This window comes from Pleurodeles waltl, chromosome 11, assembly GCF_031143425.1.
Source record: "Pleurodeles waltl isolate 20211129_DDA chromosome 11, aPleWal1.hap1.20221129, whole genome shotgun sequence".
NCBI classification, from domain to species: domain Eukaryota; kingdom Metazoa; phylum Chordata; class Amphibia; order Caudata; family Salamandridae; genus Pleurodeles; species Pleurodeles waltl.
This window is the reverse complement of record NC_090450.1, coordinates 593,547,326-593,572,604: the sequence shown is the minus strand read 5'-3', so window position 1 is coordinate 593,572,604 and position 25,279 is coordinate 593,547,326. Positions and strand designations below refer to the sequence as shown.

Below are 25,279 nucleotides of genomic sequence, written 5' to 3'. Positions count from 1 at the left end.
GGCAGGATTGTTTTTAGGCATGCAGGGTTACCTTCCTGCACAAAAACAGGCATGTTCTTTCTCTGTGTGCTGCTGATGTAGTTCCCATGTTTAGGTCTAGATGTGCTCTTGTTGGAACACATCTACAACACCAGTGACACTCTAAACTACCTACCTCAAATGTCTGTTTTTCTAGCAGACTTTAAGCATAGATTCAGCATAATGCTATCCAAACTAGAAAGGCAACAACACCTTTTGCCATTTTTGCAACAAAATAATTTCTAATACAAACTATAATGAATAAAAGCATCTCCTAAACTATGTGATTCTCTCTCATTAGAGCTCATCAGAGAAGTATTGCCTTGTCTAGACGCAAAAGGACACCTGGTATAGGCCAAAACCAAATGCTCACAAGCTTAGAGTGTCACATACATTATGCAAAACAAATCTAGCAACTCAGGGCAGTTCCCAAGTTTCATGAAATATATAAATATGCAACAAGTCGTTTTGTATGTAATCTTAGTGAATTGTAGATGTGCAATTCAATAGCACTATAGCAGAGTGTTCTACCATAATTTCAAAGTTTAAATATAGACCTGCAGTTATATTGACTTCACTATATCAACTAGCAAAATATGAAGACTTATACATGTGGACTTGAGAACAGTAAATCCATAATTAAGCTATGTATGCTTACCTTGAAGATGTGTTAGTAGACAATAATGTGGAGTTAATATACGTGCAAATCGATATTCTTAATTCTATTGTGTCATACACCTATAAAGTGTATTCAAGTGTAGCAAGAAACTAAAACAAGCATTTGCAATGCAACGGGTCTCTCGTTTGCTCATGTTAGAGCTGATAGAGTTGTAAACTCCTAACCCGACTTTTCACCTATCGGCAAAAGTGCATTTATGTACATAACCCGAAAAAGTGCAATTAACTGTGTAAAGCGCTCGACTTCTGCCAAGCGAAATCGCGCTAGGAAAATAGAGAAAAAGTAGTCCACGAGCCGGACAGAAAACAGCGAGCTTCGCATGTTTTCTGTACTTGGTCGATGCGCTCGAGGAGGGCTAGCCACCGGAAAAGGCATGACGTATGCATGCCTTCGACTAATGAAAGCAAGCAGATTTTAATAGGCAAGCCCACGAACCAATGAAAAACACTGACGTGACGTCGACAGGGCTCCGAGCCCTTTTCTAATACCTAAAGACGCAGGCTCGACCCTAAAAACGCAGAAGCGACTTAGGAGCTAGTAAGGTGGCAATTCATTTGGGTTTTAATCTTTTTTTAAACAAACATTTAGGGAATTATTCAAGGGCGTTCTTTGGGAACAGAAGTGTATTTTATGTAATTGTGCAACTTATAAAGTGTTTACTGAATAATGGCAGGCACAACACTTGTACATTTGTAAAAGGGAACCGAGTGAAATAAACAATTTAATTTATTAAAATATCAAGTACTTTGGTTTGGAGTTATTAGGCTCACATGCAGCGCATCCTCCCATTTCCAAAGTGGGTCTTTTTCTGATAAGTGAATGCTTCTCCTGCTCCTTTACATCAAAGGCTGAGTCGGCTGTTGAAGGGACCAGTGCACCATGGAGCTTGGTACCGGTGGTCTGTGCCTTGCCGTCTGTTGTTTTAGGCATTTAAAAGGGCTGAAGGGTGATAGCCCTGGGTTGTTCAAACCTTGGGAAGCCTGTTTGACATAAGCCCAGCTTTAAAGGGACGTCAGTTAGCATTTAGAGTGAGGCTGACTTCCCACCACGCTGAGAACCTGCTGACCGGCCCTAGCAACCGATGCCAAGCTACTCATCTGTATGCTACAAGGATCCTACCATGGAGCGCTGCCACCAGCAGAGACCCAAGTCACTTCAAGGAGAATTTTATGATAATGCACAGTGGCATACCTTTAAAGTGAACCTATTGTGATGGAAAATATACCAACTCAATACTATTTGGCAGATCAGTCTTCACAAATTAACATTTTGACTTGTAAGTTTGCAAACTTAATTTCGTAAATAGCTTTGTGCATCTATCAGCAGAGTCTGATGCTTAACAAAAGCAATACATGCACATTGAAACATTTACTTTCAAAATATACCGACCTTGCTGCACTGAATATAACCTAAAAATCCAACATCCCAAAGAACTGTAACTATTCCATACCAGAGTCCCTCGGTCATACTTGTCTATGTGACCCTTTGCCTTAAATCTTCCACTACAGCCATCAAAGTGCAACATTGCCTTCAAATCATTTGCACAATTAGTTGTGGTTCACAGGCGAAAGCTTACTGGCTCCATTGGTTTTCCAATTGCAAACAGAGGCAAAACAAACATAATAAATGGTACTGTAATTTTATTGGTGAGCAATGTATCTAGAACAGTGTGACAGCCTTTTTTACTGGCTTACATCAGATGGTTTGCGCAGTACTGGCTTTGGACTCAGACAGAGGGGTTAATTATAGTAAAATGTATGTTTCTTACTCCTACTGTTCGCAAGGTTCTCCTTTATTTGGTGGTTATTTACAATCTGAGTTAATATATCTCACCAGTGCTTAGTCTATGACATGGTTACTGGTCGTGGTATCCGTCACTTTTTTTAGGGCACCAGTACTTATTTGTCAACATTATTCTTTGACCAACAGCAATGGAGAGAATGACAAAAAGTGAGAAAGGTGGGTGACAAGAATGATAGGAAAACATTAACAAAGGGAGAAAGCAGTGTCTTAAAGAAACTACAAGAGCAAGATAAAGAAACAGGAGGCCGGATCACAAAACAGTTTTGACTTTTGCTAGTTCATGTCTTTGGTGCTAAGTTAGTGCAGGGCTTAGAGCAGACACATTTTAACACTGCATTATGAAAGCAGGTTATGGATGTGGTAATGTGTGATGAAAATGTGTGTGCATATTTGCTGTGTGGCCTTTTGTTGCGGTAATGATGCGTTCTGTTGTTTTCCTGGCTGCCGTGTTTTTGCACGGCAGTTATTGTAATGTAATGCGGTGTTGTACTGTGGTTGTTGTGGTGTCTTCTGTTTTTACTGTTTTGCTGTATTGTGCCCTGCTATGTTTTAATTGTATTCTTGTGTTGATTGTGCATGGTACTGTGATATATTCCGTTGCTTACCTTGGAAATTTCAACAAATGCTGCTATATTTCCAGACAGATGTATTCTACCAATGTGAGAACCATGTATTCCTGTGAACCTGGTTGCCATATGATATATGAAACAATAGTTCTGTCAGATTGAAATCATTAAATCATTCTTAATGCATAATGGTACTTATTCACCTTCTGGGGGCTTGGGCTTGTATTTTTCATTATTTCCCATTTGGAGACAATATGGATTGGGCAAAAAGTATTGAATGTTGACGTTTTGACCCCTTTCAAAATGTGTGTGGTTCCCTTTCATCTAATGGGAGCTTCATAGGGCAATGTGAGGAACACCTATGCACAAAAGTATATATAGTAATCAGGTCTCGAGCACAAGCAATAATAAATCCCGAAATAATCAATTAGCAGTAATGTGACTAACCTCTAGTCAATCACACAATTGCTAAAAACCTCTCCTCTATGGTATGCGAAATAGGTAATAAGAGGGGACCGCCAAATGTTATTCTCTTTCCCACAAATTGCTACATAAAGAAACAGAAAACTTCCTGTCGTGGAGCACCAAGAGTAAATACAATGGTGAAAAAATAGGGCAAACTCACTCAAACTATATGTACCATTTTGTATTAGGCAGGTATGTTCTTCAAAGACTGTTTTTAACTTTAGGATTTTCACAGATTATTGTGGTTGCATTTTATAACACACTGCATGAACATTTCTTGCACTTTTCACACACAAAGCACTTATGTATAAAATGAATGATTTGACATTTGGTAAAACAATACAGTATTTTTTAATGTTCGTTATGGTTTGACCTACATTTATCAGCGTTTTGATATCTTTTGAAAATTTACTAAAGTAATATGAATGTTTTCTTTATTTAATGCATTTCAATCTGACAAGACTATTGTTTCATATATCCTAAGGCAGGGCAGCAAAAGCTTTTAAATAACCAGTGACATGGACATATTCACCACTTCCTAAGGGGGTAAAATGGCGCTGCTCTGACTCTTCAACTATTAAGGACACCGGCCAGCCAAAACTGTGGCAGAGTCTGTATCTTAAAGTAGCACTTGCAGTGCTCATTTTGTGTGATAAGGCTAAAAAAGTGTAGGGTGGTGGAAGAAAGAGGGTATAAGATCAGGCAGTCTTGGTATTTGGCAGTGTTCGCATTCAGCAGTACTGATGACTGGCTCCTGAAAGAGCATCTGTATTTTTGCAAATGATGCATTGCATTTCACAATGACCCTGATAATAGCCTTCCTAATGCATTTACAACTACACAAGCCTGCTTCTTTGTCCTCAACAGCACAGAAAAAAGGCTGTGTTTTCTAATGTAAACGGTTGTGGAGCATTGTGATTTCAAGTTTAAGTGCAAATATACATTTTAAAACAATTTCTGTAGTTTAAGAAATTAGGCATATTTGATTTGCAGAGACCAAATGTTTTTTAAATTCATACATATATCTTTCTTTATTTCCTTTTAGGTCATGCACAAAGCAGAAGTATGAATGATATTTCAGATACTCCAACTACAGATCAGGTAGTAAGTTTAAAAAATAAATGACCTTTTTTGGACAAAGGGTTTCTATTTAATGTTGTATTGGATCAAAGTAGGAGAAAACATATACCTTCTAATGAGGCCTATTTACAGGTAAACTCTGGAAAAGGCTATGCATGCTAGTGATCTGGGGTAAACTAATCATACAGAAAAATATTGCGAAACTCAGCTTAGCAAATACTTTTTTGACATCCAATTTGAGGTTTTCCCCTTTAAACCGATTTTGTAAAAGTATTTTATAAATCTGGAGATATTTCTTGTAGGTGTGTAAGAAAAAATATTTTTTTCGCTAACCACAATATTTTTCTGTAATAGACAAACTGCTTGAGTTTCTTTAGAACTGTATGGTTTAACAACTTACACCTGCAGCATCAATATCAAATCACACAGGACTGGTAAATAGTATTCTCTATCTAAATCACTGTGTAAATATACAGTTGCGCAGATAGACCTTATTATCTGCATGCACCTATCTTAGCATCTGAAATCTGCAAATTCTACGAATTTGACACTTTCCAAAACCTTGAATACATATATTGCTATTGTAAAAAATCTACTTATTAAAGTTTACTATGCGATGTGAAACTGAAAACGAGAAATAGATATGTATACTTGCATCCATATTTATATTTACTTACACTTTATAAAAATGTAATATTCAATGTATAATATAAATATATGGTACATACTTTTCTTTTGATTGGAAAGTTTCAAATTCAACTTTTTTAATCAGAAAACATTGCATTGAATAATTGATGAATCTCACGCAAAGAGTTTGTTAGTGGATAAAAAGGTGGAGGAAAGCAAAAATGGGACCACATAATTTTAAATAATTTCCAGGAAACAGAATTCGAAGTAAGATTGATTTTAGTAGAAGCCTAAAAACTTACTTGTACATTATCTGGTCACCAAAATATTAATTAGTATGCCATATATATTTTTAATAGAAGGGGCTGTTGACATTGTGCATTTGGTTTCAATTTTAGCTTTTGAAACAGCAAGCCATTTTGTGCTGCTCAGTTTATTTAGGAATGTGCCTTTTGTAAGCCCACCAACCACAGACTGGTTGAAGTAAGGCCTGTTTAGTAGAAAACAGAGAAAGTGAGATTGTCACTCCAGGCAAAATATTATTTTGTGGCTGGAACCCCCTCTGTCCTTCTATCTTTTCATCAAAAGGCAGTTTTTGATTCTTTTTATGTAATTGGCACGATGTGTTGATGCCGCCATGAGGATCCTGCCTTAACTTGTGCAATGGAGGCATCAGCCCAGGATTGAACAAATTTGTTTCAAATTCAACTTTATTAATCAGAAAAAATTGCATTGAATAATTGAGGAAGCTCATGCAAAGAGTTTGTTAGTGGATAAAAAGGTGGAGGAAAGCAAAAATGGGACCACATAATTTGAAATAATTTCCAGGAAACAGAATTCGAAGTAAGATTGAGTTTAGTAGAAGCCTAAAAACATACTTGTACATTCTCTGGTCACCAAAATATTAATTAGTATGCCATATATATTTTTAATAGAGGGGGCTGTTGGCTTTGTGCATTTGTTTATAATTTTAGCTTTTGAAACAGCAAGCCATTTTGTGCTGCTCAGTTTATTTAGGAATGTGCCTTTTGTAAGCCAACCAACCACAGACTGGTTGAAGTAAGGCCTGTTATGTAGAAAACAGAGAAAGGGTGATTGTCACTCCAGGCAAAATATTATTTTGTGGCTGGAACCCCCTCTGTCATTCTATCTTTTCATCAAAAGCCAGTTTTTCATTCTTTTTATGTAATTGGCACCATGTGTTGATGGCGCCATAAGGAACCTGCCTTAAGTTGTGCAATGGAGGCATCAGCCCAGGATTGAATAAATTAAAATGAGTGTCATCAGATGCTAACTTATGGAGTTTGAAAGGGTTCTTTTCTTTCTTCCTTAGGCTTTGCAACAGTTGAAAACCTTTTGTCCCTAAGACCCACTGTCCCAAATATGATAATTTATATACCTATAGTTGGTTTTAGGTGAGCTCCTTGGACTTCGTTGGGTGACTTTCTTGTCTATCTCTATTTTGTCATCATGTAGAGATAGACAAGGAAGTCACCCAGTAAAGACCAAGGGCTCACCTAAAACCAACTATGGGTCTATTCTGTTATCATGCAGAGGCCACCGTACCATCATGACTCATATGTCATGATGCATGTCCGTACTTACATCATTTTTTGTGCTGGCAAAGGCAAAATGTGAGACAGATTGGCTTGCAAATGCTTGTTTATTTTCAGGCTTTATATTTGTCCTTTTGAGGATATCAAGCAAAACCAAATTAGTTATGGATTTTGTACTCTATAGTCTAAGATTGATCTCGTACTTAAACAGAAAATGAGTGCACTCAAACCTGAAGTGAAATACTTTGAAAGAAATGATACTTCAGGACATATCAGTGCTAAAGAGAACTTGATTTTTCAGAATGTCTAAAATCTAACAGGTTAACAATGCAGGAGAATTGCTGGGATATTTCTAATTATTTGTCATATAGGTTGCTTTACAAGTTGGCATGACCCAGAAGATGGATAAGAATTGATCGATTGATGTATTCCATGAAAAAATTGAGAAGTATGGATTAAAACCAGGACTACACAGTTCCATGGACATCTGACTGTACCTGTCATGTAACTTCTTAAAATTCAGAATGATGATGCATATGTGCCAAACCTCTGTTTGAGCAATGATAGGCATACAGCAAAGACAGTATGACTCTATCTTTCCCATTTACCACAGGTTACAGGTGCCCAAAAGTGCCCAAATATCGTATTCTACATCATAGAAATTAAAAAAAAGTTTTTTGCTCATCAATATGCGCTTGAAGTCAGAGACAGATAAAACAAATTGTAAGCTTAAGGATTGATGCCCATATGGGTTACCCAGTTTAGGTACATCCCTACAGCATTTGCAGGTTAATTATAGATCTCCATTGAGAGTACATCAAAAAGGGACAGTACTAGTACCTGCAGTATTTCGAATATATAGAAAACCTGACTTTTAAACTATGGAGGAGAGAGGCTGAATTTCTCATCCAAGCTATGTCTTACATCCCACAATGTCAAGTCACAATAATTCATTTTACATAAACAGGTATCTTTGATGAGGAATCCCCGGCGTTCTGCTGGTAGCTTGACTAAAGCAGCAAGGTTTACCTCAACCAACATTATATTCAAAACATAAGCAAGTTTAAATTCTCAAACCAATTTAGATAGAAACATCTCAACTTAATGATCAAATGAAGTAAATATAATGTAAAGATCAAACAAGATGTATTAAAATATAAATCATCAAATTAAGGATAACAATTCCTTGGCTGTGGGTCTAAAAAAAATTTATTTTGTGGTGACATAGCATTTTATATGGTATTGAAGTAGAAAAAAGGCCCCAAACGCATTTTAAAAAATTACCTTTAGTGTGTATCCTTCTGAATGAGTTACTCATTTGCAGCAGCATATGTCCTTGTTTAAAAGGTAGTTGATGAAAAAAGGCCAAATGTTCATGAGTGCTTCTCCAGACACCAGTCAGTAGTTTCTGAAAAGGAGTCCCTCTAACTTCATAAAACGTTATTTAACCTCTTGGCCTGATGGTCTAAAAGTTTCTCTCTATCAGGGAAGTCTTTGTGGACAGTAGACATTAAGTAGACAATGGGATTGAGTTGTTATAAGAATTCCCACAACTCCTGGTCAGGCCCACAGCCAAATGTACAGTTTCCACTTGCTTACTGGTTTTCTAATGGGGGAATGTAGCTCTTTCTGTCTTCAGGATCCTTTACACTCTTGTGTCCTTAGGAAAAGAGCATTATAGCTGGAGGTGTCCTCTGGTTACAACCTGGACCATCGTTTTCCTTGTGGATCAGCAAGAACCTTGCTTCTTTGGCCCTTGGAGAAGCTTTCAGAATGAAGTTGCAGCAGTTTTAGTTGTGATTGGCAAAATTCTTGAGCATGTCCAGCTAAAGTTTCTATAACATTTCCTGCTTCACTTTTATTACCTTGTGAGCAAGTTCCCATCTCACAAAGATGTCACCATCTCACAGTGTCTTGTGCTACAGTTTTCCAATATGCCTCATTTGATTTTCTCCCTCTCTTCCCCCAAACTAATCCTCTGCAGCCCTTAGAGGATCCCACACCTATCAGACACCTCTTCTTTCACCCCATGTTGATATTGGTCCCTCTATGTCTGAAATGCAGGCCTCTCTCAAAGGAAGAATGCTGTATAATCCAATGATAGGTAGATCTGGCTTGGGTGTTGGTTGTACTGGAAGGTACTCTAGAGTTTAGAGACAGTTTTGCAGTTTGTCAGTTGGCCACCCATGCACAGGGATAATGAGGTATGACGATAAGAAATTGAGGCTGAGCCACATTAGGTTCATCTAGAGGACAGTAACCAGTTCCAACTGGTTTCAATTTAAAGGCAGGTTATGTGATACTTTTGCAAAAGTCTTTTTGGCACAGTATGTGTTCAGCTATCTGTGCAGGGATTAAAATACCAGTTGTGAAGAACCCATCAATTAAAAATGCTCTGCCGAAATACAACAGAAAGATGGAGTGGAACATTTGTGCATTTCCCCTTAATGAAAATTGAGCACATTAAGAATTCTGACTCATGTTATTTTATTTTGCATATTGCAGTTATAATGTGAAGATATCTATTACCTCTATCTACTACAGCTTTCATCTGTGACTCTGGTGAGAGACGCTCTCCTATAGGAAGAAGTGGAGGTCATAAATTCACCTGGGTTATGAGTGGCTGGAGAGCTGGTAGTGCACCAACAATAAATAAAAAATGCTCTCATATTCCAGTGTTTATTATAACCCTGGCACACTGAGCTTTGAGAGGGTCTGGGCCATAATCAGTTGGATACCTATCTCTATTTTTCAGAACCAAAGGAGCTGATTGCGAGAGAAGGGACATGATTTACAAGTTTTGGGGTGTGCTTGAATGGAGATGAGGAGATTGTTAGAGTGCAAGACCACTCCTAATCTGATTGAATGATTCATAGGCTTGTCATTGCAGTTGAGCAGTGAGGTGCAGAAGGCATCTGAGGGTAATGTCAAGATATTTCCTAAATGAGAGATGGGTGATCCTCAGTTGCTATGAACTGTTACAAACTAGGCCCCAGAGCGTTTGCTCAATCACCCATTTATGAGCTGTGGAATTTGTTTGTTACATCCAAGATATATTATCATCCTTGGTGCATACATATAGCTTTCAAAGAAGACAGTCTCATGACACAGGGAAACCGTAGTTGAAGGAAAGTAGACCAAATTCCCATGCGGAGAAGCTACCACTTCTCCTATTCATACATAATACACATGAACCAATGCATTTCAGCTTATTAGTTCTTTTAAACAGAAACGCTGCACTCCTTCAACTAAGACAATTTTGCTGAACCCTTCAAAGTCCTACTTTTAAAAGACAATTGTCTTTTAAAAGTTTTACTATCTCTGCTTGGCCAACTTAAGCTAAACATATCTTTCTTAGACTGATATTTTGGTTTATTTATTTTTGAATTTATACGTCTATATATTCTGTCTTCTATTTTTTATTTTGTTCACATTGTCCTGTCATTATGACCAGCCCTTTATACATCTTACGAATAATGTTAGACAGAGGCACATGCTACAGATGACGTCAAGGCCCTTGATATGCATGACGTGAGAAGCTATCTATGACACAGCTTAGTACTAAAAAAGTGCTGGTCAGTAGTACCTGTTGAACTTTGAAAGTGACAGGGCATATCTATGCCCTCCTTATATTTCCTGAGTATCTAAGTCTGACCTTTTATGTGAGAAGCTTACTTCAAAGAAAGTTTAAGAAATTGAGGATTTTGCAAAACAGTTTGGACATTCATTAAAAAACAGAGGTGCTAAAGAGGCACTCAAAACATTAATTGTTTTGTGCTGTGCTAGTGAAGTCTTATATTAGTTGTTAGAGTCGCATGACCCAGACAAACTTTAGAAAATGATGGTAAAACAGCAGATTTTTTAAAAAAAGCAATAAGTGCCCTCTTGTATCAAGAGCCAAATAAGCCAGAATTGTGTAAAGAACACCACAGTAAATTACAGATGGGCCACTGTTCTGTAGAGAAAGCTAGATCTACCTCTGGGTGTGGCGGTGATCACAGCTTGGCAGCAGCATGGCTTCATGGTGCTAAGGTGCTCCTCCCAGCTGCATCATCCTCTCAATTCGTGATTTGTGGTGGGAGAATAAAGCTGTGGGTTCAAAGCCTACAAACTTGGAGCTTAGCTTCTCCAAGTCCCAGTAAATTGGGAAATGTGGCTGTCGAACTCCACCTCTGGAGCACGGAGGTGACCTCATTCCTGCATGGAGTTTGTCTTCATGACTTGAGTACAGGGGAGAGGAAGGGGGATAAGGAAGAGACAGACAGCTGACATGCCTTGATTTCAAAGTAGAAAATGTCCATCAGCTCTGTGAGGCAACACAGTTATGGCCAATGGAAGGTGAGGTAGGAGACTTCTCACAGGGTGGCCTGAGCCAATTCTAACCTGTGACAAGGTAGAGTCAGAGACAGGGCAGAAACCATATCTTCTATGTGCTGCAGGTAAGTTGCACAGCCCCGCTACTGAAGCAGGATTAGAATATTAGTCATGACCTTTCACTGTTTGAGTTGGGATTTGATACCAGGCTGTACCCTGCATGATCCAAACACTTGTGTAGTGAACCACTTCGCACCAGGCACAGAACAATGCTACTGGGCTTGGCAGACAGTATTGATGGGTTTGTTATCAGTCACGGCTCGTTGGGATTCCTGGGGGCGGGGTGACCCGCGGGGTGGGGGGAGGCGGGTATGGGGAGGGATGGGGTAGCATAATAATGAAAAATACAAATTTTAAAAACGTACTTCGGCTCCTGCGCCGCGCTGCTCCTCTGAAGGCTGCAGGCACAGGCTCACAGCCTGCCCTGCGGCCAATCCTGATGCTTCTCATAGCAGCATCAAGATTGGCTGGGAGCGCCCTGCTTGGGCGCTCCCAGGCAGACTGGGAGCCTGTGCAGACTCTCTTTGATGGGCTCGAGACAGCCTACTGCGCATGTATGTTTGATAGGCTGGAGACAGCCGACCAAACATACGTGCACAGTGAGGGGAATGCACAGTGCACTCCCCTCTGCTTGTCACTCCCATCGCCCACCCCTTTCACAAGGAAGGGATAATAAACACAGTTTATTATCCCTCCCTTGTGTAAGGACTCTCAGCGGTTGCTGCTGGTACGGGGGCACCTCTCCTCCACCCATATGGAGGAGCCGCCCCTACATGTTATAATGTTCAATACACAGCAAGGCGAGTGGCTGCACCATTTATTGATCAATGGTGGGCTGTCACAAAAAGGTAGGTAGAGTGGAATCCCAACATCTATATGGAGTCACTGGTGGTAGCTATAAAAAAATGCTCTGCCTCAAATAGTAAAATATCTTTACATGCCTCTTCAGCAAATGGTTTATGCCCTCTCCGCGTTTAGGCTTTTTAAGTAAGAAGGGGTATTTTTCTTGCTGTGGCCTTTACTTTTACCAACATTATGCTTGTTTCGTTTTACTCTACTGCAGAATCAAGTATTAAAGTAGAGATTTAAAGTTGCTTTTAATACATCTAAATCCCCGATAATGAGTTTGTGATAAATAACCAAGTTCTAGATGTGCAACACCAACCTGCTGTTGTAAAGCAACTGAACAATTGTGTTTTTTCAACACTAACATTTTACTAAATTTTAAAATGGTTATAGAAATGAATAGCAAATTATTTGTAAGGGGTGTGTTTAGGGCATCCCTTCCATATAGTCTTTTGTTATGGTATGTGTAAATGTTTTGTGACCTTAATCAAGTGGGAACCAATCAAGGTTACTGACTCCCCAGTTGGAGTGGTAGCACACTTGCTAAAGGGAAGGGCTGCGCTTCGGAATGTAACAAAAAATGGTTTGTTGTGGAGTAGGCAGTAGTTGAGGGGACCACTGCCAACTCTCAAATAAACTTTAAGAAAAATAACTATTCCTTTTAAATGCAGCCCCCTTCTCTTTAAGGAAAACAAACTGCATTTTTTTTAAAGTTTACTTAATTGAGATGTGATCACAGACATGGAATTTTACTGACCCTAGAAAGCCACCATCCACATGATGGCGTCCATTCATAGGGATTTGCAATTTGCGACCTACCTCTAGAATATTGGTACTGTAGATCAGATTGCGACCCACTACTATTCGGAGTTTTGCTAACTGACCTATTAGTAAATAGGTTGATTCGCAATATTCTTTTCCATTTGCAAAAAGGTGGTCAGCAATTTGCTGCAACTTTTTTGTGAGTGAAAATTTCATACGTAAACCAAGCTGAATTACCTTTTAACAAAATAATTAAGAAATTAAAATGTAACTTCACATGGAAGCAATAAACTAAACAAAATCTTGAGTGTCAATCGAAATGCACAGTTTTAGCAAAATAATGTCTTATATAAATGGAGCATTTAATTAGACAAGATGCTAGTTTTCACTCAATCTATTAATTTATTAATTCACTTTTCTCTATTGCATTCCGATGTAGATAATCAAAAAAAGTTTAATTTGTTCTTGGGTATTTTCTGACAGGCCAAGTACTACACAGGTGCTGATACATACAAAGAAATACATACACATATGTCTCTTTGTTTTAGTCGATCGTAATTATTTTAAGGTGATTCACTCAAGAAAGGAAGGTTCACTCAAGTCAAAGCTAGTCTCATGGCCCATAACAATGGGTAATTTGAGGAGCCTAGGACTATGAGTGTGTATGGTGAAAGGGCCTCTAACTATTTCTCTCTAACCCCTTAGCTGCGACGCACCCGAATATATTTTAACCCCCTCCCTGGTGTCGGCCACTAGTTGTGACCCACACCAGGGAAGTAGCGTGGGCGTCAGCCAGTGGTTGACGCCCGCACTGTAGGGGTTAATAAAATTATTTATAAGCCTAAAATAAACAAGGAGTAGCTGAGGTGGGGACAGGAGCCAGTTAACATGATTCAACATTACTTGGAAATTTACTACTGCGCCCACACTCCTATACTCCTTTAGCTATATAATTTTGGATATTCACATATATTCCCAGCAGTTCACCAGACAAAGTCTTCCAGGTGCACAATGGAACTCTGCCATGGAGAAACAGGCCTAACTGTCAAAATGCATATTTTCTTTCATTGTTTTCTCACTCAGAAAACATGTTTCTCACATGGAGAAACGCCTCCCCCTTTTACGCACAAAGAGCCTAATTTATACCGTTAATGGTGCAGGTCTGTGCCGCAAGCAGTTTTGATGCACTGAGCTACGTCATTTCCAAATGCAGGGATGCGCTGTATTTACCAGAATATGGCACATCCCTGTGTTTTCCCCTGCGCCGTGTGAAATCAGCTGCCTGGCACCAACGCAGACACCTTTGCACCAAGGTGAAAAGATGCCTGCGTTGCAGGGGTGATTGTAATTGTGCAGGAAGGGACACCTTCAACAATCATTAATTGCGTTTTGCTCCTATGTGTGCTGCAGAATGCAGGACACATAGAAAGAGCAAAAAATGAGGAGAAATAAAAGTATTTCTCCTCGTTGCGCCACTCTAACACCACCCCTGGGGCAGAGTAAAAAAGTAATGGGTGTTGCATGGGTACGCCCACAGCAACACCCATTGCATGCCCTTTTGTGTCGGCCGGCCCATACTTACAAGGCCGCATTAAGCCACAAAAAGTGACTTAGCGCTGCCTTGTAAATATGGAGCAGGGCACAGCATCATCAAAGCTTCAAAGCTTCAAAAAAATGCTACTCTGGTGGCGCAAGGGGCTTGTAAATAATCCCCAAAGTGTGGGAATATGTACTTCTCTTCCAACCCAGGAAGGGTAAGAAAGTCCAGCCCTTTTCTCTGGCCATTTTGTATTTGAGAAAGTGTCAGAGGGGATGTGAATGCCATATGTGTTTGTCAGTTTCTGCTCCTCCCCCCACATCTTGTGTGGCTTTACTTAACACTTGTAAATGCAGCCATTTAAGACATAATCTTAGGTTTACAGCTGAAATTAGCTTTTTGAAACAGTCCCTGTTTCTCAAGTGGCAAAAGAGGAGCTGTGACTTAGCCTCTGGCAATTGGTGAATGTGATTTCCAAATGATGGCCAGCAAGAATTCCATTTTCAGCTCTCGCGCAACTCAGCTACTACTAAACTCACCCTGTTGTCTATTACTCTTGTACATATAAATATATGCACTAAAAGTGGCTTTGTCAACACGATTACAATACCCCCCACAAGTGGTCTACTGTGATGGGTGAGAGACTTTGGCCCAGATTTACTAAGCCTCTTCATTGTTTTGGTGTTGTATAGGGCAACGCAAGGACAATGCAAAGGCTTCAGTCAGATTTACAAAGCCATACAACAGACAATTTGTGCTGCCATGAGTGGCTTTGTAAAGAAACGTAATGCAGCAGCTTGCCCTACATTATGTTACATTTGAAGCTGGTAGGCATTCCATGGGTGGAGCATGAGTGTTCCGATGCATCCACCTATGGATCTCAGGCAATTCCAGATAGTGTCAAAATGGTATGCCTCCCAGACAATGGCAATCTGTTTCTCTCCTCGTTGTATGCTGCATTCTGCACCACACACAGTAAGAGGAAAATGCCCCTTGGGATTGTTTATGTGCAGAAAGGTATCCCTTCCTGTTCAAAAACAATCCTGCCCGTCACACAGGCCCCCTTCCAGCATGGTACGAGGATCCCTGCATTGGGGCTAGGCAGCACACAGTGTGCAGCAGTATTAAGGAGCAGATGTGCGCCATATTTCTGTAGATATGGTGCATTTCTGCTCTCTCTGTTTCACGCAATGCAACGCAGCAATGCTGTTTGCTGCCCTGCCTGGCACGAACCATTAGACAAGATGCCCTTTTGTAAGGAGAAACAACACAGTCATGCATATTTGTAAATGCCCTTTTCATAGTAAATGATTTAAAATCATGGTGCGGCAAGAGTACTGTAAATGTGCTTAAAGAGACCATACACATGTCTCGTGAACAATTCAATCTTAAGTGTGCTAGTAAGATGTTTATTTCATCTAACCCTAATGAACCACCTATTACTCAGGGCAGGTAGACAGCAGTAGAAAGTAGAAATAAAAGGAAATGCAATTAAAATATGTACATTGCAAGAGAGGCTAAATGTGTGTTAATCAGCTTATATAGTACGTGGTGCACTGATCCAGCCAGACATGCACAATTATGCTTTTCTGACGGATCATCTAGTTACAGTGGACTGAGGTTCAGAGCCTGGTTTCTAGCAGCTTTGCACTGAAGACAGCATAAGCTGGTAACTTTATCTTATGGAACAAAGGTCCTAACAAAAGGAGTGCTTTTATTTAAACCTCCTACAAGCACAACAGAAAGCATCGGAAAAGAGAATACTGCCAGGTGACAGATAAGGGATACAACATTGAAGGCCTTTACAATGTGTGTTTGCTGCCCTCTCATCTAGTACCACACAACCACAAGCAGGGTGAGCCAATGAGAGCAGTGGAAATTCATAAGCCCGAATTCCATTGTGCCTACACTCGTGGGCCTCCCACATTACAGATAGTGAAGAAGCACCCAGTTTACGTGCACATGACATCAATGTAGGATAGATCATTTAAGAATGCTATACACCTTCATGTGATGATTTCACAATCAACAATACGCTAACCAAGCTGTTTGTGCTGATTCACACACAGTAGTTACTGCCACTATAGTCTGCCCTCAAATGTATGCCATTATCAGCTCTTTGTCCAAAACTCGAGAAAAACTTTGTCGGAGCTTTAAACCCCCAGCATTGGTAGCACTCTTTTATGAAAACTCTTTTACCCTACTTTGTTTTGCTTTTCTGAACAGCTTAGTCGTGCACTCTACTGTGGGCTCGCGTACATTAAAGAGGGTTACGTTAGTGTGGACTTTCTGTAAAATGGCAGTCCCATTCACTTTCAATACAATCTGTTCTTCTGCAGGGTTGCCCTGACATAGATTCAGGAAACTAGAATTACACCTCTCGGGGGTTAAAATATTAATACGTACCATATTGTAAGATAACAGTAGAAGTACATATTCCCTGCTCAATTTCATATATGGATTAGTTATGGATTTGATATGCATGATTTTAGTAGCCACAATCCAGAAATGTGTTTCTGTGACCTAGGGTGAGGAAGTCTACTCTTGTATAGGCCAAACTAAACTGATAGTATTTTAAAGGCAGTAGGAAGTATTGAAGTATTGTGATGCTAGTGTGTTTGCAAGTTTGCATAAATGCATAAAACCACAGTCTGATTTAGGATAATCACTTTTAGTGCTTGAGATGTTGCAGAATGTTTCTTTCCTATTTATTCCAGCCAGAGATGGAATTACAAGGAATGTTGCCTGTCTTGGACGGAAAGGGAGTCCAATAAGCTAATACTAATATCCCTACTGGGGACACTTCCTACCACAGAGAGTAAAGTCTTCACTGGAGAAACAGAAGGCAAAGACTTGAATCCTTTCAGGATTAATTTGCCTGTGACATGAACCTCTTAAATGGGTTTTGTATCAAGATTTTTTCACTGAAGAGGATAAGCCAACCGCACATACTTCAGTGTGTTGGGGGAGGCCTGCTTTTTCGTTCACAGGAGGACTCAATGTGGTTTCCGTACATACCCCTCATAGCCTCAATCAGATGGACTGGAATGCAATGCTAAGGACACCCCAGCAAAAAATTGAGCTCTACCACGAAGTCTCATATGTCATGATCTTTTCAGACTATTTACTGAAGGTTCAGCACGGTTTCTTTAGGTTACGAGTGCTCTACACCAGAAGAGCACTCACTTTCATAACACACATGAAAGCGATTAGGACTAGAACCAAGAGAAGAAAGACCTGCACAGGACCTGCAGAATTACGTACCATGTAGCCAAACGATGGATTCCCTTGACGGCTGGCAGCCAAGAGAGCAGCAGAGCTGTCAGATTCACTGCTGCAACCTGATGAATGAGAAGAAGCACAAGGATCATGCATGAGGAGTGACCTACTCCTTCCACAGCCAAAGAAGAAGATGAGGAACAATGTGCAGTCAATCAGAAAATAAATAGTTAACCTACCACTCTGGTGCTCATGACTGAGGCCCACATTACATGTCTGGCGGTCTTTTTGGAAGACCACTGTGGTGGCAGCGGGCAAAATACCACCAGAGTTGGCGTATCCCGACCGCCGTTTTACAAACCACAAACTGAAGACCACTCTAAAACAGCCACAATTATGAGATCGCCAGGCCAATTCATGGCGTGAGAGAGGTAGTCCCACCAACAGCTCTGCCATGCCGACAACATACCGCCCTTCATATCACAAACCACAAATCACCACAGAGGTCATTGCACGGCAGTAAACCATTGGCAGTCCAAACTGCCGTGGCCAAAAACACACCTCAGCCTGAACACCACACCACATTGGAAAGTACGAATACCCCACACCTGGGACACATACACACAATGGACACACCCACACACACCACTATAAAACACACACCCACACACAACCCACAATTTTGTGCAACTACAACCACAGGCAGGCACAGCGAGGAACCACAAACCAACCTAATTGGCACTGATACACCATAAGCATATCTGCACTTCACACTCAGCTCACACCATACAACTGCACCATAAACACTATACACACATCACAACTGCACACAAACACCACAACACACTAACACACAATTCTAGGCATCTCACACACCCCATCAAGCACCAAAAATAACCACCTGTGCACAGCACTCCCCCCAACCACATCACAATCACCAGGTCCCCTCAAAAGTACCCACACGATTCACAGACGAAGATTTGAGGATCATGAGTCGATGCAATTGCCAGGATATAGCCAGGAAAAATGAGCTACAGCAGAGGATCATCGACAGGGTAAATTCAGGGGGCAACCATCCATGCACAAGGGAGGACGTCAGGAAAAGGTGGAACAACCTTAGGGGGAAGGTGCGTTCCATGACAACGAGACAACAAATTGCCATCAACAAGACTGGCAGTGGGCCCCCACCTCCTCCCCCAGAGTTGACATCGTGGGAAGAGAATGTCCTGGCCATTCTGCATCCAGAGGGCCTGACTGGAAGAACTGGAGGACTGGACTCTGCTAAGTCACTAACACTCCCCTGGCACCAACGACTCCTGTACAGCATGCGTCCCCACCACCCTATCACTCCCCAATTCTCCCCACCTCCCACTGACTCCCCCCAATCACCTAATGTCCCTCCCCTGCATAGCACACCACACCACTACCACTATCCCCACACAGTTCCTCCCTAGTGTGCGGATAGTACTCACAATGGCAGGCACTACAACTTTCATAATACATTATTTCCTACACATGAAAAGCTGCTATTCCCACTTCACAGTGGAACACCTGCACGTAAAACCATCGCACCAGCTACATCAACGGGATGCTTCAACTGCGTATCACTACATGGCAATGACAGTGATGCTATCCACTATCTACAACCCTCAATGGAACATGGAACCAATGTCACAATCCAACCACAAACAATGTCTGCAGTGCTGCATCTGTCATTGCCATCACTGGGAAGCCACCGAATGCATCAATGATATGAACAAGTACACCTCCACAATGTAACTCACTTCCTCTCCTTCCACAGGTACCCCTGCCACTGCCACCCTACAGAGTATGACAGAGAAAGCAGGCCCTCCCCAGGATGAAGGCCCCTGTGAGGACTACTACTCTGTATGTCTGGACATAGACGACTTACCTAGCCCATCTGGGACAACAGGTCAGTCCACCACCACCAGTCTCACCCTGCCCACATCTGAGCTCCCCACCCCTGTGGCAACAACAACACAGCCAATCCCTCGTCCCCAATCCTGTGTCCTTAGAACTGGTCAAGCAGCAGTGTGCCACAGAGTACAGGGACTAGAGTCTACCCCTCATACCCAAGACGATGAAGGTCCTGGTGTAAATGGGAGTGGGCACACTGTAACAGGGGCACAGGGGGCCAAGGGCAGTGGGAGGGCCTCTGTGGGCCAATGGATGGGGCCCCAAAGAGGAACAACTGGCCAGGAGCCCATCTCCCAAGTCCTGGGAACATACAAGTGCCAGATATTCTCCACCTTGCATGAGAACCAGAGCCTGCAGAGGGAATACCACCAGGAGGCCATGCAGCAGTGGAAGACCCTCAATGCCACCATGGCCACCATCGCAGGGGTGCTCAAAGAACGAACAACTATCCTGCCTGCCCCATCCACCCACCAGCAGACCCCTTCCACTAGCCACATACCAAATGAGCCATCCACTTCTGCCACATATATTGGAATAGAGGCCCTGCCCGAGGACCCACAGGCCACCAGCACCCCACCCTCTGTAGCTGAGGAACCCCCACCCAAACGAGGTCGTACATCCAGACATTCTGCAGGATCTGATGCCAAGACCATAACTATTGCCAGGAAGTAACCCTCTCCTGGACATTCTCCATTGTTTGCCACTGACACACCCTGTTGACTGTCCATTGTCATGCCTCAATTTTCCCATGGCCTTTGGATACTGAACCTGTACTACCAGCAGCTGGGCCAACTGCTCTGATGAACTCATCCACCATATGACCCCACTCTTTACCCACTGCAATTGTGAAACAAAATAAACATCATTGAGCACAGCTATTGCTTACATGTCTTTATTGTAACAAGTAAGAATATCTGTAGTACAACATTTCATTTCAGTGAAATCATTGACCTGCAAAAGTCTGTAAGATGGAGAGAAGGGGGAGCAATGTGCAGCTAGTTTGATGGTAGAAAAGCAAGATAGGGTAATCCTGTGTCAAGGGATCCACCAGTCTAGCCACGGACCACAGTAGCATGACAAAAGTGACCTGCAAATATAGCAATACAGGGACAATCATCACAATAGGAGTCAATGTTGCCCACTCAACACACATGCAGGACATTGTTGTACTCCCTAGTGCACATTTGCAAGTGGAAAGTCAATAGTGTTTACCATGGCAGATCCACATTTGCAATACATGCATTCCCAGTGCTCAATCCCTGGTAGCTGAGATCACACAACTAACGCCAAGGTCCTCTGTCAGTATACGTTATGCACCATATTCGTCCACTGTGAGGATAAGTAGCTAAACTGAGAATAGTACATTGGTTGCCAGTGCTTTGCAGTTGCCATTGCATTACTGGGAACATACAACATGGCCAATGATTTGCAGGTGTGATGCTAGGCAACAGCATGAAAACATAGCTCTGACAATTGAACAGCAACATCTCCCCTAATGGCAAACACCAGGAGGATCAATGTCACAAGGCAGACAGAGTACAGTACACGTACAATACAGTTCACAGATACCTGATTTTCATTTAAAGTATTGGTGGATCAACTCTGTTCTAGAGTCAGCTGCATCCTCATCATCTGCCTCCTCATCACTATCTATGTCACCATCATCAGCCACTGGACCAGCTGCCACCTCCTCAACATCAAGTAGTGGAATGTGACGCCCAAGTTGTGTAGCATGCAGCAGGCAACAATGATCTGGCAGACCTTTAGTGGTCTGTAGAGCAGGGCATCACCTGAGATGTGTAGACACAGGAATCTGGCCTTCAGTAGCTCAAAGATCCTCTCAGTGACACACCTTGTTCTGCCGTGGGCCTCATTGAAACGGTTTTCACCAGCTGTTGTCAGGTATCTCACTGATGTCAGCAGCCACAGAAGGTTAGGATAGCTCAAAGGTTGGACCTATCTCAATACCGGTAGGGACACAGGGTAGATTGTGAGGAGAGGTGATATAACAGTTGCACACATACTATTGCATACATACCAATGAGCCAGGCCCTCTCTCTCTGTAGTTGCGCCATCATTTGTGGGTGTGAGAAAGTAGCCTCTTTCTAGCATGGTTACCCCCATTTGTGGCCTGTTTGTCAGTGTTTGTCAGTGTTGGTCAGTGTGTGTTTACTGTCTCACTGGGATCCTGCTAGCCAGGACCTCAGTGCTCATAGTTTAAAACCCCATTTGTCAGGGTGTTTTGCCTGTCTCACTGGGATCCTGCTAGCCAGGACCCCAGTGCTCATAGTTTTTGGCCTATGTGTGTTGTCAGTTGTAGGAGGCTGGCCTGGCTTATAGTGGGTACCTTGTGGTACTTACACCTTGTGCCAGGTCCAGTTATCCCTTATTAGTAGAATAGAGGTGTTCTAGCAGCTTAGGCTGATAGAGGTAGCTATAGCAGAGCAGCTTAGGCTGCACTAGGAGACATGCAAAGCTCCTACCATACCACTTATATCATATAGCACTATAGCATAAGAAAACACAATACTCAGAGTTACTAAAAATAAAGGTACTTTATTTTAGTGACAATATGCCAAAAGTATCTCAGAGGATATACTCACTTAGGAGGTAAGTAACATACACAAATTATATGCAAACAAACCAAAATCAGGTAAGTAACAGTTAGAAAAGTAGTGCAAACAATATAGAATCACAATAGAATGCAATAGGGAGAAATAGGCCTAGGGGCAACACAACCCATATACTCCAAAAGTGGAATGCGAACCACGAATGGGCCCCAGGCCTAGTGTAGTGTGTAGAGGGTCACTGGGAGTGTAAGAAAACACTAAGGATGTCCAAGATACCCCACTCCAAGACCCTGAAAAGTAGGAGTAAAGTTACCCTACTACCCCAGAAAGACAGTAAAGTCGAGATAGGGGATTCGTCAAGGAAAACTAACTGCAAAACACTGAAGATGGATTCCTGGACCTAAGGACTGTAGAGGAAGGGGACCAAGTCCAAGAGTCACGCAAGTGTCCAGGGGGTGGCAGGAGCCCACTAAACCCCAGATGAAGGTGCAAAAGGGCTGCCTCTGGGTGGAAGAAGCCAAAGATTCTACAGTTGTTTCCACACAGAAAGGACCACAAACAAGCCTTGCTAGCTGCAAGAGTCACGGTTGAGGATTTTGGGTGCTGCTAGGGCCCTGGAAGGACCAGGAGGTCGCCCCTTGGGGGGAGGACACAGAGGGGGCGCTCAGCAACTCACAGAGCCCACGCAGAAGCAGGCAGCACCCGCAGAAGTACCTGAACAGGCACTTAGAAGATCTGAGGACAGCGGTCAACTCAGAGTCACAAAAGAGAGTCCTACGACGTCGGAGTCCAACTCAGCGAGTTGGGCAATGCAGGATGGAGTGCTGGGGACCTGGGCTAGGCTGTGAATAAAGGAAGTCTTGCAAAAGTGCACAGAAGCCCGAGCAGCTGCAGTTCATGCAGTACACAGGAAAACTGTCTGGCGTGTGGAGGCAAGGACTTACCTCCACCAAATTTGGACAGAAGGGCCACTGGACTGTCAAAGACACTTGGACTCAGCTCCTGTGTTCCAGTGACCACGCTCGTCAGAATGAGAGGGGACCCAGAGGACCAGTGATGCAGAAGTTTGGTGACTGCGTTAGCAGGGGGAAGATTCCGTCGACCTACAGGCGCTTTCTTCTTGGCTTCCAGTGCAGGGTAAAGGCAGACAGCTCTCAGAGCATGCACCACCAGGAAACAGTCGAGAAAGCCGGCAAGATGAGGCACTACAATGTTGCTGGTAGTCTTCTTGCTACTTTGTTGCGGTTATGCAGGCATCATGGAGCAGTCAGCAGTCGATCCTTGGCAGAAGTTGAAGAGGGAAGTGCAGAGGAACTCTGGTGAGCTCTTGCATTCGTTATCTGGTGAGATACCCACAGGAGAGACCCTAAATAGCCCACAGAGGAGGATTGACTACTGAGAAAGGTAAGCACCTATCAGGAGGGGTCTCTGACGTCACCTGCTGGCACTGGCCACTCAGAGCTGTCCATTGTGCCCTCACACCTCTGCATCCAAGAACCAGAACTCCAGTGCTTATGCTCTCTCTACGTATCAAATTGTTCACTACACTTTAGTGACTCCATATTTCAGTTCTGAGTGAAATAGTGCACACACTATTTCACAGCCATTTTTCACTGCACTAAGCAACTTATAAGGCACCTGTATCTCTTGCACTAGCAAAGGTGCCCCCATGTTGTCTAGGGCCAATTCCCCAGACTTCGTGAGTGCGGGAATACCATTATAAGCGTGCACTACATATATGTCAATACATAGATGCAACTTCACAATGGTAACTCCGAATATGGCCATGTGAGGTGTCTAAGATCATGGAATTGTCCCGCAATCCACATCTGTATTGGGGGGGCCAATCCCATGCACCCTGGGGGCTCCACCATGGACCCCCAGTACTGCCAAAAGACGTCTCTACAGTTTCCACTGCAGCCCCTGCTGCTGTCACCTCACGGATAGGTTTCTGCCCTCCTGAGGATTGAGCAGCTCAATCCCAGGAAGGCAGAATGTTGAACCTGGCCCTTTTTTCAGGGTCATCCCCAAATGTTTTGCCTCCTTCCTCCTATTTTTCCTGACCTGTTTTTGTTGGCTTTTGAACTCTAAGCACTTTACCACTGCTAACCAGTGTTAAAGTGCATATGGTCTCTGTGTAAATTGTACTGTTAATTGGTTTATCCATGATTGGCCTATTTGATTTACTGGTAAATTCACTAGAGGTGCCCAGGGCCTGTAAATCAAATGCTACTAGTGGGCCTGCAACACTGATTGTGCCACCCACATGAGTAGCCCTATAATCATGTCTGAGACCTGTCACTGCAGTGTCTGTGTGCAATTGTCAACTGTAAATTGGACTTGCCAAGTGTACCCCCTTCCTAGGCCTAACCCTTCCCTTTTCCTACATATAAGACACCCCAAAGGAAGGCCCTAGGTAGCCCCATGGGCAGGGTGCAGCGTATGGTTAAGGTAGGACACATACTATTGTTTTTTATATGTCCTGACAGTGAAATACTGCCAAATTCAGTTTTCACTGTTGCAAGGCCTATCTCTCTCATAGGTTAACTTGGGGGCTGCCTTTAAACATGATTAAAGTGTAGACTCCCTTTGGGAGCAGATAGACATGTGGAGTTTAGAACCTCTGAACTCACAATTTTAAAATACTTCTTTTAGTAAAGTTGCTTTTGAGATTGTGTGTTTGAAAATGGCACTCTGCCTGTTTGTGGATTCCCTGTCTGCGTTAGTTTGACAGTTGGGTTGTTTGAACCTCTCTCCAGACAGTGACACAACGGGGGCTGGGGTGTAGCCTGCATATTCTGATGAGCCATCTGTGCTAGGAGGGAGGGGAGGAGTGGTCACTCGCACCTGAAAGGCCTGTGGCTGACCTCACACAATGCAGACTCCAACCCCCTGGTGTGTGTCTGAGACATTGCCTGGGCAAGGCAGGATTTCACAAACAAGTGAGACATTCCTTTGAAGTAGGCCTACTTCAAAGACATAATTGGGTAGAAGAAGAGGACCCAAAACAACAGACTTTAGAAACTTCTTGAGGTAGACACTCCACCTCACAGACACTTCGGGACAAGAAACCTGCTGGTGAAGAATCCCTGAACCAGACCTGCCAAGAGGAACTGCCTGGCTGCCCAAAGGACTCACTGGGACTGCTTTTTTTGCAAGGTATGCTGCCTTGCTGTTGCCCTACTACCTTGCTGCTCCCTGTCTGTGCTGAGAAGTGCTCTCCAAGGGCTTGGACAGTG

At 42.5% G+C, this 25,279-nt stretch overlaps 1 protein-coding gene across 2 annotated transcripts in view; it reads left to right on the top strand.

The window, feature by feature from the left end:
* SLC4A5 (solute carrier family 4 member 5) overlaps nucleotides 1-25,279 on the top strand; it is a 706,789-nt gene that overhangs the window by 277,920 nt on the left and 403,590 nt on the right. For both annotated transcript variants that reach the window (XM_069214106.1, XM_069214105.1), the window contains one exon: nucleotides 4,577-4,635. In XM_069214106.1, the coding sequence (XP_069070207.1) occupies nucleotides 4,577-4,635 (59 nt within the window). The remainder of the gene's footprint in view (nucleotides 1-4,576; nucleotides 4,636-25,279) is intronic.